The sequence below is a fragment of the Erpetoichthys calabaricus genome, chromosome 2, assembly GCF_900747795.2.
Source record: "Erpetoichthys calabaricus chromosome 2, fErpCal1.3, whole genome shotgun sequence".
NCBI lineage: Eukaryota > Metazoa > Chordata > Cladistia > Polypteriformes > Polypteridae > Erpetoichthys > Erpetoichthys calabaricus.
The window spans coordinates 265,002,446-265,021,365 of record NC_041395.2 but is presented as its reverse complement, the minus strand read 5'-3'; the positions used below and the strand labels follow the sequence as shown (position 1 = coordinate 265,021,365).

At 37.2% G+C, this 18,920-nt stretch overlaps 1 protein-coding gene across 1 annotated transcript in view; it reads left to right on the top strand.

Annotated features, from left to right (window-relative positions):
* pde6c (phosphodiesterase 6C, cGMP-specific, cone, alpha prime) overlaps positions 1-18,920 on the top strand; it is a 60,885-nt gene that overhangs the window by 29,582 nt on the left and 12,383 nt on the right. The window contains exons 7-16 of the mRNA XM_051923756.1: positions 11-77; positions 4,044-4,091; positions 5,134-5,283; positions 9,914-10,057; positions 10,142-10,207; positions 10,305-10,451; positions 12,322-12,429; positions 15,885-15,994; positions 16,978-17,065; positions 18,395-18,495. Coding sequence (XP_051779716.1) covers positions 11-77; positions 4,044-4,091; positions 5,134-5,283; positions 9,914-10,057; positions 10,142-10,207; positions 10,305-10,451; positions 12,322-12,429; positions 15,885-15,994; positions 16,978-17,065; positions 18,395-18,495 — 1,029 coding nt within the window. The remainder of the gene's footprint in view (positions 1-10; positions 78-4,043; positions 4,092-5,133; positions 5,284-9,913; positions 10,058-10,141; positions 10,208-10,304; positions 10,452-12,321; positions 12,430-15,884; positions 15,995-16,977; positions 17,066-18,394; positions 18,496-18,920) is intronic.

Genomic DNA, 18,920 nt, shown 5'->3' with positions numbered 1-18,920 from the left:
TTTTTAATAGGACACCACCGGCAGATCACTGGTGTCTTATTAGCGGTCTTCCAACTTATGTAGCAGAGAATGCATTTGTAAGTCAATGTGTTTATAAATGTTCTTTTATCTTTAGAAATGACTGTATAAAAACATATTGTTGGGGCTCTGCAATGTATTGACGTCTCCTCCAGGGATGGATTTGGTCCTACGTCCAGTGTTGGAAGAATAGACTACAGTACCCATTACCCAGAAATAAATGGCTCCAAAATTAACAAAAATCTTTTAGTTACATTTATGAACAACACAAATTTGTTTTATTGTGTAACGGTTAGTTTTACATGTGGCATGATGGTGTTTTAGTAACCACTGCCTCACTGCTCCCAGCGAATGAGCTCAAATTCTGTCCCAGTCAATATGGAGTTTACACATTCTGGGTTTTGGTGGGTTTTCTTCACAAACTCCAATTCTTTTTTATTACAACCCAAATTGATCCAAACTAGCCTACTTACTTGCAAGTGTGCTCTATGATAGCCTGGCACCAAATTCATGGTTGGTTCCTGCCTTTGGCCTAATCCTGTTTTGGGTGAGCTCCTAAACTGGATCAAGAGGGTTCCACAATGAATGGAGGGATTATTAACTTTACTGCATTAAAGCAATGAAATGAGGAAAATGGGTAATATGTCTCTGGAATTTTTTCGATTAACATTTCTAGCAAATAGTGCTGCACAACCAAAAACTAGCGGTATCAAGGGTATTATTTTCTTTGATAGTAAAGATGCAATATTTGTAGTAAAATATTGCAGGCCAATATTTTATTATGTAGAATGATCAAAGAATTAAGGTGCAGGTTAAAGATTAGGTTTTTAAGACAGTGGTAGGACCAGCAATGATGTGTGAAGCTGGGTCATGGGCAATAAAGGGAGCGCAGGAAAAGAAGTTGGATGTGGCAGAAATGAGAATATTGAAATAGATGTGTGGAGTTACAAAAAAGGACAGAATAAGAAATGAGGCAATCAGAGGTATAAGGAAAGAGCAAGAGATATCTAAGAATGTACAGGAAAGTAGTTTCAAATGGTATGGACATATGATGAGGAGAGACAATGAATAGGTGGGCAAAAGAGTGATGGGAATGGAAGTACAGGGGAAGAGAAAGAGACGGAGGCCAAAATGGAGGTGAATGGAGAAAGTAAAAGAAGATCTGAAGGAAAAGGGTCTGACTGAGGAGGAGCTGCAGGTCTGAGCTGTTTGGAGAATGTAGTGGGAAAAGAAGAAGAAGAAGAAGATGAGATTTTATTATGTAGAAAGATATGGGATTATCATACATTTGTTGTTCAACTAACTGTGCTGCAGTTGAGGAATACATGTTGTCACGGATGAGCGGGGACACTGCCCGGCCGGGACGCCTGGACAGTCCCCGAATTGGACAATACTTCTCCTCGGCCACGAGAGGGCAGCCGCCCGGGCCTAATTGGGGGCCACAGGAATGGAGCCAGGACACTCACCACTGTGAGAAGACGTGGCCACCGCCAGGGGGCGCCGGACAGTTAGGGAGTCCTGGATGGCAGCACTTCCACCACACCAGGAAGTGCTGCCGGAATTAATCCCAAGGGCACCCGGTGTACTTCCAGGTGCTCTCCTGACACTTCTGCCACACCAGGAAGGGATGTCATGGGGAGCACCTGGGGCTCATCCGGGTTGTAATAAAAGGGGCCGCCTCCCTCCTTCCTGCCTCCAAAACCTTGTCCACTCCTCCCCCGACTCCAGTCCTTCTTTGCAGGGAGGCGGCCCCTTTTATAAGTGCCCGGATGGGCTCCAGGTGATCCCCGACACTCCCTAGACACTCCCCTGTGTGGCGGAAGTGCCGGCTGTGTTCCCGGAAGCCCTCTGGGTGTTCCCAATCTTCTTCCCCCCAGTACTTCCTGGTGTGGCGGAAGTGTTGGGGTTCCGGGTCCTTCAGGCATGGGGGCGCCCCCTGGCGGAGACCACGGGCCCCTACAGGGTTGGGCTTCCAAGCCCTGCACCCGTGGCCCTCAAAGGAACCAGGGCAGCCGCCCCCTTGTGGTCCGGAGGAGGAATGAGCCCTCCTCCTGTCCTCCTGGGCATCCCGGCTGGGCACCACCCCCAGCCGCGTGCCACAATGTGCACAAAAGATGTAAAATTATTACATCTATACAACAAACTTGAGTGGAACAATTTTACTGAAAATAAAGAAAATTTTAGAATTCACAATGTTAATAACTGTGCCAAAGTTCATTGGACTGAGTGGTTCATCTTTAGTTTATCAAATCCTCAGTCTTGCAGTCAAAAGAGTCAAATTGTGTTTAGGGATCCTTATAACGTGTAAATCTGTAAAAATTTCCACTTCTGAGTCTCTACCTGATCAATAATAAATTAAGGAAACATCCGTTTTTGTATCGGTGCTGTAGGACCTGACCTGAACTTTCCTTTAAAGGAGTTTATTTTATCTGTTATCACTTTTGGTAAGAGAATAATTAATGAATGTGTCTTTCATGTTCAAAGTATATCCTGCCATATTCATCATGTCAACAAAACCTTTTTGAAACAGATCCCATGCTTCAAAGTTTCACTTTAGACAGGTCCTTTCTTGTTTTTATCTTTTTGTTTTATTTTACCAATAACAAAAAGAAGAACAGGTAACTTCTGGGAAGTAACTGAATGACAGTAAAAAATGATTTGACTTTAATCTGAATGCTGAGACAGAAAGTTCTCCATGGGAAATGCAAGATAGAATTAAATTTTTTCCATTGTAATAGGCAGCAATGTAATAGGCAACCTGAACAGTAAAAAAGCCCAGTGTCAATTGAGCCTGGTTGTCATACAGGTTAGATGGCATTGTCAGATATTCCAGGGTACGGTCAAATTCTCATTATCAGCACCATCAGGACGAGGATGGTGTTGAACTATAAAGAGGTTTTATAAGCCAATTTCCTATAGTTTTCAATATGAGGAAAAATTTAGTACATTAAATATTGACAAAGGCAATCAGTAATTCTTAAAAATGCAACAATAATTTTTAAGTTAGAGTGCCTGACTTTTCTTCAACTTTACAATCCATGTCAGTCTTCCAGGGATGAGCTTGTTCCTTGTGACAAGTGCCACATCGCAAAAAATCTATATTAAGCCTTGTTTTATTGAAAATGTCCAGAAGGGATTATGGCTGCCTGTAGTACATATACCTGTCCAACCAACTATCTGGCTAACGGTGCAGAAAACAAAGAGATTTCTTGGGTCACATTTTTTCTTTATTAAATGTTACTAACTGTGGTAGTCTGACTTGTATAACCCATTCAGTATCTTTGTTTGTCAATGGCTTATCCATATTTTATAATTTAACTAAACCACGTAAGAAGAACAAAATTTATATAAATTATATAACATTCCCGAACTGTTTTAACTTAATTCAGGGTTGCAGGTGTCCATCTTGGCAGCCTTTGGCACAAGGCAAATGCATCATGGACAGGATGCCAGTCTATGAAAGGGTCTCTAATAACAATGCACTGTTAAGAATTAGATTTTACATAAACATTATAAACATTAAACATTATATCTTATTCTGTATTGCATTGTCTGCTATAAGTAATACACGTCTTTGCACCAAACAGTTTAGTAACATAACGTATGAACAATAACTGTTAATATCACATGCCTTTTTATACCAAACAGTACAGTGCCGTCAGTAATACCATAGCATCTCAGGCCACAGGGAAGTTCCTTTAGTTAAGAAGACTGAATCGCCTTAAGATCAGCACAATGTTCTGGGTTTATTTCAAGGCTGGCAGAAAATCAACTGACAGCATGCACAGCATCAACTTGCTGCAATATTGGCAGCAACACTCTTTCTCTAAAAAAAAATGACAATTTTCAAAGGAAATCAAGAAAATATGCTTAAAATAACCAAAGTCTCTAAAAAATGTAAAATCTACAGTTTACAGACGGGAAGTACATAAAAACTGCTAAATTACTATGACTGAACTGGTTCATAACACAATGAAGTTTAAACTCTTAACTGTAACACTTTTTATCTTCTTTCCATCAAACAGATCTGTAACATGATGAATGCATCAGCTGATGAATACTTCACATTTCAGGTGAGGTTTCATTTTTACGCTACCACACGTCCCAAGAGATTCAGTGCAGTAAATCCAATCCAATAATTTCTTTTTCATATTTATAGACATATTTCTACTGCAGATTAAATTTTGACTTAATGTACGATGATAGTGGTACTGTTAATTTAGTCAGGCCTGATATGTATCTTGGGAGGGAATGGAAAAAATGATCAAAAGAAGATAGAAATGTGATAGAAGTTGGAGCCTAGTGAGAGGAATCATCAGCTTTTGGTACTTACACATGTTGGTAAAAGCCCTAAGATAATGCAAGTTCTGTCCCCAGAAGTACAGGTTGTCTCACAGTAAGTACAATTTGGGCCTCTGTCATGAACTGTAGTAGTATGTGTATTTCATGAGGACAGGGAAGAGGCTCCAGTTAGCCATTTTATATGGAACTAAGCAATACTTTCACTTGTTACAAACATACAGTAGAGTGCATCTTCTTCTACCCTTTCCTGCTCCTTTTCTTCATTTCACACCTTTCTAGCTGTTCTCTTTTCTTAATTCCTCTGTCCTCTGCTGCAGTTTAAATTATGATTTTTTTATGCTATATATATTGTGGTACTGTCATGTACAGAGTAGAGTGAAATTCTTATTTGCATGTCGTATGTGCAACATACAGGTATTGCCACTGTCCAGTGCCATGGTAAACATCTTTTTATGTATATACTGTATGTGTAAGAATAAAAATAGAGTAAAGCACAAATCACAGTAATGTATAGATTATTTTCCCATTGGCATATTCTATTTACTGGGTTACATGTTATATCATTTCATTAATATCATATTTCAATACATTTATATGTTTCCCCTTTATTTTAAAATGTTTCTATCACAAACAATTGGCTTTTATTTCTTGGTTATGAAATGATGCATCATTAAACTAGCATTAATAAAAATCTCATCAAGATTGATTACCTTTTAAATGCTATGCTGTGTTAGTGTCAGAAGAATTAGATTGTTTTGCACACTCTGAAACAAGAAATATTTTATATTCTTTGTTCTTCTATTTAATTTAAAGAAAGAAGCTGTTGATGAATCAGGCTGGAAGGTTAAAAATGTGCTATCTTTGCCTATTGTCAACAAAAAAGAAGAAATTGTAGGAGTTGCCACATTTTACAACAGGAAAGATGGGAAGCCATTTGATGAATATGATGAACAAATCACTGAAGTAAGCTTGATGCATAACCTGAAATTATAGGTTTTAGAAGTGTGAACATAGAATATTAAGTAAAGAAAAGTTGACTTAAACTTTGAATGTAAAAATCATTTAATTTATGCCAACATGCTTCTACAATCACTTATGAAAAAACATTTTCATTTCTATAATGTTTTTAATCAAAATATAACATTTTTCACATATTTATTGAAAACTCATAACTTTTTGTATTTAATATAGCTTTGACAGCTGTTCTTTCTGATGATAAATGGAACCATAGCATTGACTCCCAATTACCTCTTTCACATTGTATTATCTACACTATTTAAAATAAAATCATGTATTTAAAAGGAATTTATGAACACAAAAACTTTTTTTTACAACTGAAAACAAGTCTAGTGATTATTTATGTGCATATATATATATATATATATAAGCCACACTCATCACGAAATCTCCCAAACCATAAGGACTTCCATCCATCCATCCATTTTCCAACCCGCTGAATCCGAACACAGGGTCACGGGGGTCTGCTGGAGCCAATCCCAGCCAACACAGGGCACAAGGCAGGAATCAATCCCGGGCAGGGTGCCAACCCACCGCAGGACACACACAAACACACCCACACACCAAGCACACACTAGGGCCAATTCAGAATCGCCAATCCACCTAACCTGCATGTCTTTGGACTGTGGGAGGAAACCAGAGCGCCCGGAGGAAACCCACGCAGACACGGGGAGAACATGCAAACTCCACGCAGGGAGGACCCGGGAAGCGAACCCAGGTCCCCAGATCTTCCAACTGCGAGGCAGCAGCGCCACCCACTGTGCCACCGTGCCGCCCACCATAAGGACTTGGAACTTGAAATTTGGAATGTAGGTTACCCTTGGCCCATAGGTACTCGCTAAGAAACGGTTTTAAAAGTTTCATGGTCTAAGCGAGAAATTTCTTATAGTTTTTTAGACCCGTTTGTACGTCTGTCCGTTTTTCACGAGAGAACTACTTAACGGATTTAGATCAGGTTTTTTTCTATAATTTGCTTGAACATTCCATTGATTTTGCAGCTTTCTCGTCGCACTAAGTATCATGGTTCGCATGTGGTACCAATTTATTAGTGCAAATCCAAGAGAGACTAATCAGGCTGCGGAAAGGGGGAGAGAGCTGGGCAGGGCCCTCCTCACTGTCCTGTTTCACTAATACGTGGGCGAAGCCACAGGGGATGGCTAGTATATATCTCTGTATTATAAAAAAAATCTTGGAAAGGAGACGAGACATGATCTTCTCAGAAGACACTTAAAAGACCCGTGAGACGATAGAAATTGGCCACGGAGGGTCTCGCAGGGACCTTAAACATGAGACTTGGTGCCAAGAGATTGTCCCAGGACCGTCTCGTGGGGATGTGGAACATGAGATTCTTGCAAGTCACGCACTACTTACAACCATTTTCAAATAAGACCACGGTCATCAAAAATCTCAGTCGTGTAAAGTCTTTTAGCAGACACAGATCCTGTGCTCTCGGCTCATATAAAACGTATAGGAACAATACATTCTAGATGAAATGTCAACAACTAAGCGAAGAAGAAAGAGCAGCACGGAAAAAAGAGACCCAAAAACATTGGAGAGAAAAAAATGCAGATAAGAGATTATGAAAACAGTGGAATTTGAAAGGCTCAAAAGAAACAATGGCTCAATACACATGCAGAGAAAGCTAAAGAATATGAAATTAGTAAAATTCGAAAGTATCAAAAAAAAAAAAAAAAAGATAGTAAAGATCACATTAGCGCAAACAAATCAAAATTATTACTTGAAAAAGGGAAAATAATCATCACGGACCAGGTGTAATTGAAAAAATAGCAGGACAAAGCGAGGTCAGAAATAAAAGACAAAGAGCAGAAAACAAAGTAAAACATCATAAAGAGGTACAAAAACGAGGGGGTGAAACACATGCAGAGCAGGTTAGAGATAATGACAACAGTGGAATTCAAAAGACACAAAAAAAACGTAGGCGCAATATACATGTAGAGCAAGTTACAGAATATAAAAGCAAAAAAATTCGAAAGAATCAAAAAAAGATAGTAAAGATCGCATTAGCGCTAACAAAGAGAAATTATGACTCGGTGAAATAATGGAAAGGCGAATAGAGATCGAATATATGGACATAGGTGATATGTCAGAAATATGGAAATATTGTAATGCTTTGAAATTTAAGTCAGAGACTTGTAGATCGTCTAATTCATGTTACCATCAGGAAAAAGTAGTGTTTCTATACAATGAGGAGGCGTATCCAAGAAAATTAAAAGATATGATGTTTGGGGAAAGTGAAATCCACAAACAGTCAGTCAGTCAATCATTTCCCAGCCCTCTATATCCAAAAACAGGGTCACGGGGGTCTGCTGGAGCAAATCCCAGCCAGCACAGGGCGCAAATCAGGAACAAACCCCAGGCAGGACATCAGACCACCGCAGAATCCACAAACACTAAAGGGTAAAATATACGAGTCTACAATAATCTTTTCGCCTTCGCATCATTCAATGCTCAAAACATAGATTGAAACAATATTGGACCATACGCTATGAGAATCTGTGGTCCCGAAACAATTAAAGCAACATCAAGTTTAATTTCGAAGAAAACACAATTCGGTCAGGTGTATATTTATGATCACGAAGAAATGATGCAAGTTTTAACATGCGACAAGAAAGGTAATGTAGTATATATTCCGCGAATAACATTAGACACCAAAGGAGATCCTGATATGCCAGTCGTATTAATATGTTTACAGTTTCCCGTGAGAATAGCTTTTGCTATGACAATTAACAAATCACAGGGATAAATATTAGAAAAAGTTGGAGAAAAAGAAATGATATTCACTCTCGGGCAGTTATACATTGCGTTGTCACAATGTATCTCCAAAAACGGAATCAAAATTCAATGTGATCTTGAAGGTGATTCCAAATATTGTTTTTACCGAAGCTTTAAAGTAAAAGTGTAAATAATGAAATTGAAACAACTCCAAAGAAAAAAAAAAGCTTTTAAAATTGTATATCGAGTAACCAAATACGGGGGTTGGCGAGCAAAGCGAGCAGGGGGCGGAGCCCCATAGTATTAATATATATATATATATATATATATATATATATATATATATACTGTATATATATATTCATGGCATTCGTAGTCTGAATCACAATCTGATTGTATGTGTGGTTACCTACCAGGTAACGCTTGTGGTTGGTCAGCAAGTTGGCTAACATCCGCCACGGTGCCCTCTTTCAACCACAAGCGTTACCTGGTAGGTAACCACCCATACAATAAAATAAAAAATCAGAAAATAACTGATTAAATAACCCATTTCATAAGTATTTAACTCCCTAAATAAATATATTGTAGATACACAAAAGGCAGAAATTATAGCCATGACTCTTTTCAAACAAATTTCTTTTTGTCTTGCACATCTGGATATACAGTCATTCTTGAACAGCTCATACCACATTTTTGGTAAACCCCTTAAATTAAAGCTGAAAGTCTACACTTCAATCACATAATGATTGTTTTATTTCAAATTTACTGTGGTGGTGTACAGTGCCAACATTATGAAAATTGTGTCACTGTCCAAATACTTACGGAACTGACTGAATCATCAGTTTTCACTCATTTTTGTTTAAAAATTGCATTTTTGCCCTGAAGCTGGATGGGAACCAATAGAGAAATATAATTTACAGCTTCTGCAAATAATCTATTCATATGCTGTTCCAACTGCATTGCGAGCTTGAGCCTTGCCTGAACTATCAGAAACAAGGATACAACAAATTCTGTCAGGATGCAAGTCCATCACAGCACATAAACACCCTTTTAATACAGTTTAGAATGGTCAGCTAATCAAAACCTGTAAAACTTCAAGATGTGGTTAGAAACTGAAGTACCTGGAGAAAACCTGCACTCAAATGGGGAAATGTACAAACTATACAGACTATGATTGGGCATTTGAACTAAGGTGTCAGTGTGCCAAGGGAGTGACATTAACAACTAGCTCCTTCTGCAAATAACACCAGATAAATCAGTTTAGGTTTCATGCTAATTTCATGATAAAAATTAAAAAGTTGAAGAAGGGAAGCAAAGGAAATGTAATTGGTTCTTATAGCAACCACATTCATGTCAGTCAGTCAGTCAGTCATTATCCAACCCACTATATCCTAACACAGGGTCAGGGGGGTCTACTGGAGCCAAGCCCAGCAAGCACAGGGCGCAAGGCAGGAACAAATCCCTGGGCAGGGTGCCAGCCCACTGCAGGGCACCCCCCGACCACACACACACACACACACACACAAACACCCACACACCAAGCACACATTAGGGACAATTTAGGATCGCCAATGCACCTAACTTGCATGTCTTTGGACTGTGGAAGGAAACCGAAGCACCCAGAGGAAACCCACGCAGACATGGGGAGAACATGCAAACTCCACACAGGGAGGACCCGGGAAGCAAACCCATGTCTCCTTACTCCCTACCACATTCATGTATTTTATTTAAATATTTGCTTCTCAAAACAAAATAAATGTGTTGGAAATCATATGTTAAAAACATAAAACAAAAAAGCCACCTCTAGACTGGTTTTATAATACTTCATGTCCTTTCTTTCTAGACACTTACCCAATTTCTTGGCTGGTCTGTACTCAACACAGACACCTATGACAAACTCAACAAGATGGAAAACAGAAAAGACATTGCCCAGGAAATGCTTATGTATCAAACCAAATGCACGAAAAATGAACTTCAGTCTATCTTGGTAAATGAGTCATGATGTGGGGTAATGTCAAGAGTTATTTGGAACAACGAAAATAGTTTATTTCTTGTATACCTTTATTTCTAGAATACAAAGGAGAAGTACAGCTCAGAACCTGAAGACTGTGATGCAAAGGAACTAGTCAAGCTGCTGGTGAGACTTACTAGTTTAAGTTACTGTCAAATTCACTTCTTTTTCTGTTTATGTGCTGTCATATCAATTGATTTAAAACATGTCTGTACACTTGCAGAAATCCAACCTCCCTGATCCCAAAGATGTAGAGCTTTATGAATTCCACTTCAGTGACTTCCCGGTTACTGAATTTGACCTGATCAAATGTGGAATACGCTGCTTTTATGAGATAAATGTGGTTGAAAAGTTCAAAGTTCCAGCAGAAGTAAGTCATTGTTAAGTACTTTTAGAACAACAAAAAAAAACCACTTCATTGTGATTTTAAAATAAATCACAAATATTATATTAAGATAAAGCACCTCAGATGAATAACATAAATAATACTACAATTGAATCCGTAAGGAAAAAACAGCTGACACATAATGCAATGTACAGTGGTGTGAAAAACTATTTGCCCCCTTCCTGATTTCTTATTCTTTTGCATGTTTGTCACACAAAATGTTTCTGATCATCAAACACATTTAACCATTAGTCAAATATAACACAAGTAAACACAAAATGCAGTTTTTAAATGATGGTTTTTATTATTTAGGGAGAAAAAAAATCCAAACCTACATGGCCCTGTGTGAAAAAGTAATTGCCCCCTTGTTAAAAAATAACCTAACTGTGGTGTATCACACCTGAGTTCATTTTCCGTAGCCACCCCCAGGCCTGATTACTGCCACACCTGTTTCAATCAAGAAATCACTTAAATAGGAGCTGCCTGACACAGAGAAGTAGACCAAAAGCACCTCAAAAGCTAGACATCATGCCAAGATCCAAAGAAATTCAGGAACAAATGAGAACAGAAGTAATTGAGATCTATCAGTCTGGTAAAGGTTATAAAGCCATTTCTAAAGCTTTGGGACTCCAGCGAACCACAGTGAGAGCCATTATCCACAAATGGCAAAAACATGGAACAGTGGTGAACCTTCCCAGGAGTGGCCGGCCGACCAAAATTACCCCAAGAGCGCAGAGACGACTCATCCGAGAGGTCACAAAAGACCCCAGGACAACGTCTAAAGAACTGCAGGCCTCACTTGCCTCAATTAAGGTCAGTGTTCACGACTCCACCATAAGAAAGAGACTGGGCAAAAACGGCCTGCATGGCAGATTTCCAAGACGCAAACCACTGTTAAGCAAAAAGAACATTAGGGCTCATCTCAATTTTGCTAAGAAACATCTCAATGATTGCCAAGACTTTTGGGAAAATACCTTGTGGACTGATGAGACAAAAGTTGAACTTTTTGGAAGGCAAATGTCCCGTTACATCTGGCGTAAAAGGAACACAGCATTTCAGAAAAAGAACATCATACCAACAGTAAATATGGTGGTGGTAGTGTGATGGTCTGGGGTTGTTTTGCTGCTTCAGGACCTGGAAGGCTTGCTGTGATAGATGGAACCATGAATTCTACTGTCTACCAAAAAATCCTGAAGGAGAATGTCCGGCCATCTGTTCGTCAACTCAAGCTGAAGCGATCTTGGGTGCTGCAACAGGACAATGACCCAAAACACACCAGCAAATCCACCTCTGAATGGCTGAAGAAAAACAAAATGAAGACTTTGGAGTGGCCTAGTCAAAGTCCTGACCTGAATCCAATTGAGATGCTATGGCATGACCTTAAAAAGGCGGTTCATGGTAGAAAACCCTCAAATAAAGCTGAATTACAACAATTTTGCAAAGATGAGTGGGCCAAAATTCCTCCAGAGCGCTGTAAAAGACTCATTTGCAAGTTATCGCAAACGCTTGACTGCAGTTATTGCTGCTAAGGGTGGCCCAACCAGTTATTAGGTTCAGGGGGCAATTACTTTTTCACACAGGGCCATGTAGGTTTGGATTTTTTTTTCTCCCTAAATAATAAAATCCACCACTTACAAACTGCATTTTGTGTTTACTTGTGTTATATTTGACTAATGGTTAAATGTGTTTGATGATCAGAAACATTTTGTGTGACAAACATGCAAAAGAATAAGAAATCAGGAAGGGGGCAAATAGTTTTTCACACCACTGTATATGTTTTCTGTTATCAAATAAATAAGAATATAGAGCTATTTTTTGCTGACTATTGTGACTTCTTTCCAAATTTACTTATTAGGTATTAACACGATGGATGTATACTGTTCGTAAAGGATATCGTGATATTACATACCACAACTGGAGACACGGGTTTAACGTGGGACAGACAATGTTTACATTACTGATGGTAAGGATAAGCTTCTTTCAACTCCAAAATTTAGTTTCCAAATGTGTTAGAATAAATTTTGTATCTACAGTTTACTTTTCACTAGCTAAGATTTCTGATACTTGAAATGCACATTATTCCATTTTAGTAAGCTGTTCTTGCACATACAGTGCCACAGGTTGTGCTCCTTATTAATATTACAAAACAATATTCCAAAAAAAAAAATACAGACAGTCAACCTACTTAGTAACACTAAAGCGGAATCTGCAGGTGTATCATTTCAAGTGCAAGCTGCCAAAGACAAAGAACACGCATGATAATCTCAAATAGATAAAATAATATTTATTAATAATTAATTAATAATATCTATTAGATATATGCTCTATACCAAATAGAAAAATAAAAAAGAATATACAACATATCATAAACAAAACAGTAAGGAACAAAAAATAAAGATCTAAATGCAAAGACAGAAATTACGGCAAAAATTAAATAACTATACGCTATCCATGTGTACCATAAATAGGTTTTACAATAAAAAAGATTAGATACATCTATTTATATATATCATCTGTAAACAGAACACAGCAATTGTGTGAAAAATAAAAAAAAATTGTATTCATAAATGACAACAAAAGACTAGACAGACACATTCTGGGTAGCTGCGCTATTTTTGTCAAATGACAATTAATTAAACAGTAAAATAAACGTACAAATAAGCCAGGACTTCAGAGCCTGTTGAAAAGGGTGAAGGAGCATAGGCTTCATTGGGGTCTGAATCTGTGTAAGTTTCATATACACTATAATGACTGACAACAAACCAAAAACCAAACACAAATGGAGTAAGAAATAAAGATAAAAAATTAAGTACCTTAAACTACTAGATGCTTGTGAACAAGCAAAAAGAAAAAAAAAGACAGAAAAGGGGGGTTGTCATTACCTAATAAAACAGGATCTCTCTCCTCATTAGGCCCCCTTTCTCACTAATATAATGCCATCGATAAGCAGGTATTCAGATTCCAGGTGTGAAAAGACATGCTGTACAAACTTATCAGATCACACCATATATTTGAAAATGAGCAAGAGAAAAAGTCCGCAAAAACTAAAGATGGTGTTCTGACTCAAATACTATTGAAGTATGAAATCTGCTTCAAGTACGTTTTAATTTGTTACAATTTTAGGTGATATATGAAAAAGAGTAAAATATATTAGTTATAAAATGATGAAAGAAAGGAAGCAACTTCCATTCTGAGGCAATGTGAGTACAGTTGAATATGCAGTGGTGGTTATTTAGCATTGCCGTTCTGCCTAAACTGAGAACTCCAGGTACCACCAATGCTCTTCTAACCATAATGACATACTGAGACACAACAATCGCTTCAGGCAAACAGCATAAAAGGCATTTAAGAGTTCCTGAAAAAAGCACTAATTGTGTCCTCTGAATTTTAATGAACCATGCGATCTTATGACACAAATTCAAATAAAATAAAATCTTTACAATTACTGAGTTTATTTAGTGGCCGACATGCGTTTGTTTCCCTGAAGGGCTTGTTGTGGTACCTAAGTAAACTCACTAATGTACTGTACATGTTTATACAATGCTTTTTCAAGTATGTCAGAAACCAGATTTAGCCTGAAGCAGATAAGTTCTGTCATGTTTTGAAAGGAGCATGCCCTTTCTGTTTTGGCAAAGATAACAAGAAAATATAGCTTTTAAGTTTTCTTTAATGAACAAAGATACTTATCTGCAGAAACATCTACAAATGCAGGCTGCACAAACAGTGAATGCCTCCATTTATCTGCATTGAAAACGTTTCTTAAAATTGAACAAACATCAGCCCAGGTTTAAAGTTTCACAACATAGAGTAAAGGGGTAAAATGTAAAGAACTACTGTCACACAAACAAGCTTACCTTAACTTGAATATCATGAACTCTGGAACATGATTGTGAACACAAGTTATTAATACATTTTGAACTAAGGCATTTCTGGCTAATAGAACAAGGCAAAAACAACAATAAATTGCAAAATCAAATCAGTAGCTCTTACAGTTAGAAGTTAACAACATTCTTTAATACAGATTGTTCAGCAGGTTTTAGTTATTTCAAAATGTATCATTTTGATCACAAGTATTAATAATTTACATGGATGCATTTTTAGGGATCCTGGAAAACTAAGCAGCACTCTGTATTTGTTTTAGTAATAAAAGTTCAAAGACCAACAACATCAATCAGATATAGTACTGTACATGAAAACCAGAAACTACCCTGCACTGGTGAAGCCATTGTTAATTTGTTTTAATCATTCCCTTGAATTCATCAAATTATTTTCTCTGTTAATCCTGACTTCTTTTCAATATGCTATGGCCCTAAAACACCTAAAGCATCACGTGTTTGTGGTGACTCACCAGACCTCCTTCTGTGACTTATGTCACTTTACCACTAACAGAAGGAACCACAAGGAGTCTGATGACCTTGCTCTGGATGTCCTTGAACACGAATAATCAGGGTGACATTACCAGTATATTAATCAACTCGAATTCACATTGTATGGAGGCCATTACTTCAGTGCTGCGTGCCCTTTTTACAACATTTTATACTTGTTTTATATGTGTAATTTGTACTTACCACTGTTTTATGGTACACACAATAGCTGTTTATTATTATGTGCTCTAATATCTAAATCCTGAACGCCTGCACTGGTTCCATGCCCAAGCATACCAAAAAATAGATTCCAGCAATAACAGCAAGTGTTTATAAGCAGGGCCCAGACCACAATGCTCTAACTATAGTCCTGTCATCTGTATGTCGGTACAGGCAGAAATCAAACACCATAATGATTCAATTTCAATGGTTTTGATTAATTCATTTTCATCAGCATGGGTTGCACATATACAGAAGGAACTAATCAAGACTTGAGATGTCACAGTAGCTTCCTGAAATTTTGAAAAATGAGCTGTTTAAATAAAACAGGTTCAGACTCAGCCTTGTTCTTCCTAGTTCTTGGAGCTCGTAGAAAAGATGCATTCATGAATCATTTGAGCAGTGATCACTAGACAGCTTCTACCATATGTTCATTCTATCAGTGCTCAATCATTGAAGCAATCACTTATTATCACAACAATCAATTTATTTCTCAGTGATATTATAAATAAAACAACCCAAATCTACAGCTATTACAGTTATTTGGACATCTGAGTCACTTCTATAGAAAAGGTTCCAGGCCCTGTAACTGGAAAATGACATTATGTCAAAAGAATAAAGAAGTTCTCAACAGATACAGATACAAATATTTTGTTGTATCTCATTTTCCACATTATAAACTGAACAGTTTAAATTTACAATATTTTTTCACAACATTAAAAAAATCAATATGAATACTGTCTGGCTTTTTGTGTTTATCAAATGACATTCAGGATGCCTCTGAAATATTTACATATTATTTTTTGTTATGTTATTAAATAATTTTTTTTTTCAGACTGGTAAATTGAAAAAATATTACACAGACCTTGAGGCATTTGCCATGGTCGCAGCAGCTTTTTGTCATGACATTGATCACAGAGGAACAAACAACTTGTACCAGATGAAGTGAGTACATGCATGCAATTTCAGACCCACTTAATCCAGTTTGGGGTCACTGGGGGGTTGGGCTAGGAAACGGCCATGGAAAGCGTGCCACTCAGCTTTTGTGAAGTAAGTATTAATCTGTTAAGAAAAAGTAAAAAGATGACCACGGGTGTATATATACTGTACCTTTTGTTATATGTCACTTTTATTGCAGTGAATTGAATGACAGACATACTGCTAGTCTAAGCAATGTTAAGAAACTGGTCACACATCTTCATATATTACATCTCATTTTCTAAATATCAATCACAAAATCATTTGGTTTTTAGAATACCTCTACCTTCAAAAGTGAAAAAAACAAAGAAGTGTTCACCATAGATTTCTTATTGTCCGATACAAAAAACTGAAATGAAACAAGATATAGTAATATTTGGATGAATGTCTAGCATTTAAAAAGTCAATTAAGCTCTTAAAGGCTTTTCTGTTTTTCAAAAAAATATTACAATTTTAAAATAATTTCTACATTTTTTTCTTGGAAATTTTGGCTGCAGTCTGGTACAACAATAGCTTAATCATGTCTGCATATGCATTACATTAAGGCATTGATATTGAATTAAAGAGATCAAAATAGTTTCAGAAACAGCTTGCTTCATCAGCAGTGACAAATTATGCAGAATCAGAGACAAGCATGCTGTATATGCTGTTTATTTATTTTCTAAAGCAAAACCTCCAAGTTCAGAACATTGCCTAATAATGACTTTCACATACAGTGATTTTCAAGCTTGAATCTCATGAACCACTGTAGATCAAGCTTTTAACTTCTGTTCCATTCCTGCTATTACTTAATTTGGTATAATCTAATGGCTTCTATCTGACCTCATTTCCAAATATGATTGAATATGTCTGCTTATTTTGTTAACTGTTCCAAATCTACACAACCAAAAGTTATTTTCACTATTTGACTTCAAACTGAGTGTTTTTTTTAATTGTTTTTTTCACACTAGGTCTGCATCACCATTAGCCAAACTGCATGGGTCCTCCATTTTGGAAAGGCATCACCTCGAGTACAGCAAGACGTTATTAGCAGATGAGGTAAGGACGTTCTTAGACAACATTAATACTATTAATACTACTACTATTATTACAACATTAAAGTAAATAAATAATAGAGTAAATATAAAAATGTATGTTACTGAACTCTAACACAAAGACTGATATCTCAGGTACTTTCTATTCATATAATAATAATTGTTACTGTTAATTTAAATTATTTCTGTGTATTTTGCATACCTTATCATTTGTATTTCGGTTAACATATTTTTTTACAGTTGGCGCACAAGTATGTTGCATGAACTATTCAGGGTCTCATAGTGAGGCAAACGTGGGAACTGAACCGCCAACTGCATTAAGATTTAAAGCTTTGGGCATACTCCATACTGATCATCTATAATTTGTTAATGCAGAATGGGACTAACCGTGGATGTTACTGGTGTCTGGCAAAGTCTTCATATCTGGTATTAAAAGCAGTTATAGATTGTGGCCTAGAGTTGTACAGGTGCCAAACTGAGTAATTGCTTCTCAAGGCGATCACCTGCAGAGGCTGAAGAACAGATTTAGACGCTCACATAGGCTGACATCATGAAGCAACGTCTTTTGTATGTGTTCATGTGTTGTGCCATTTGAAAATGGCAACAGATAGAACTGCTATTCCTGACAGAATCTCCTCAATCAAAATGCATTCAAACTAATTCTAACAAGAAGCAAAGAGAAATGTTTTCTACACTGTGACATATTTTGTTATCATTGTTTCCATGTATGAATCCAGTGGTCTTTAGTCCCAAAGAAAAGTGGGTATTATAGATGATTGAGAACCAGATGCAGTCAGTGGTGAACATTAGTTAAATGCATAATGCTTTAATGAATATCATATTCAGAGTTGTCACTTCATGACAGGGTTTAAGGTATTAACTCACCAATTAATGATGGATACCACATCTTCGGAGATGGTGGAAAGTGTATTCCTTTTCGATGGTCTGTGAGTCAATACATAGTGTACATTCTCTAGATCTTACAGGTTCTTCCATCATTGCCAGGAATGTGCCACTTACACATGCGTAAATCCTACAAGTACCAGCAAGGACGAATTACATGGGGCACTATCAAATTATAAAGGTTGCCTTGTTCAGTTATTGCTCTTTCACTGGAAGCCCAAAGTGGAATCATGCAACTCTAATAATTTTCATACCAGCCATGCTGATCTGCCGCAAATATTTTTTGCACACTAGACATCTGTTTCTGGATGTGTGGCTATTTTATTACCACAGACTATACTGTATATACTGAACCCAAAAAAAGTACACACACAAGTGCACCTAAGGCATTGCTGTTAATTGCTGTATTCTTTCATCACTTCTTTTTTAGAGCTTGAACATCTTCCAGAATCTTCAAAAACGTCAGTTTGAAACTGTCATTCATTTGTTTGAAGTGGCTATCATTGCAACTGATCTTGCATTATACTTTAAGTAAGTGCTTATATGTCAAATTTCTTGACAGTCAAATTAAACAGCTATTTTCCTCTTGCATGAGGTTAGTACAGAAAGGTGGGTTTGCTTCCAGCTTGGATGAACTTTTGCAGTATTTTGCACTTCCTGACATCTAACAAGTGCTGGGGAACACACACATGTCTGTGTTGGCCAAATCTTGTACTGTCTATATCTGTCTTACATTAGGACAGAAGGATGCCTGCCAGTTATATTACATCAGATGTTGGCTCACATTGCTTTGCATAGCACAAAAAAAGACAACCTCTCTAAAAAGGTGTGGGGGAAATCAAGCTCCATACTCTGTTTCCAAGGCAGATCAAATGAGCCTTTTAGTTATCTGCAGAAAGTGGACTAGTTCATCATAACACACTGATCCAACTACATGTATATACATTTATAGTAAG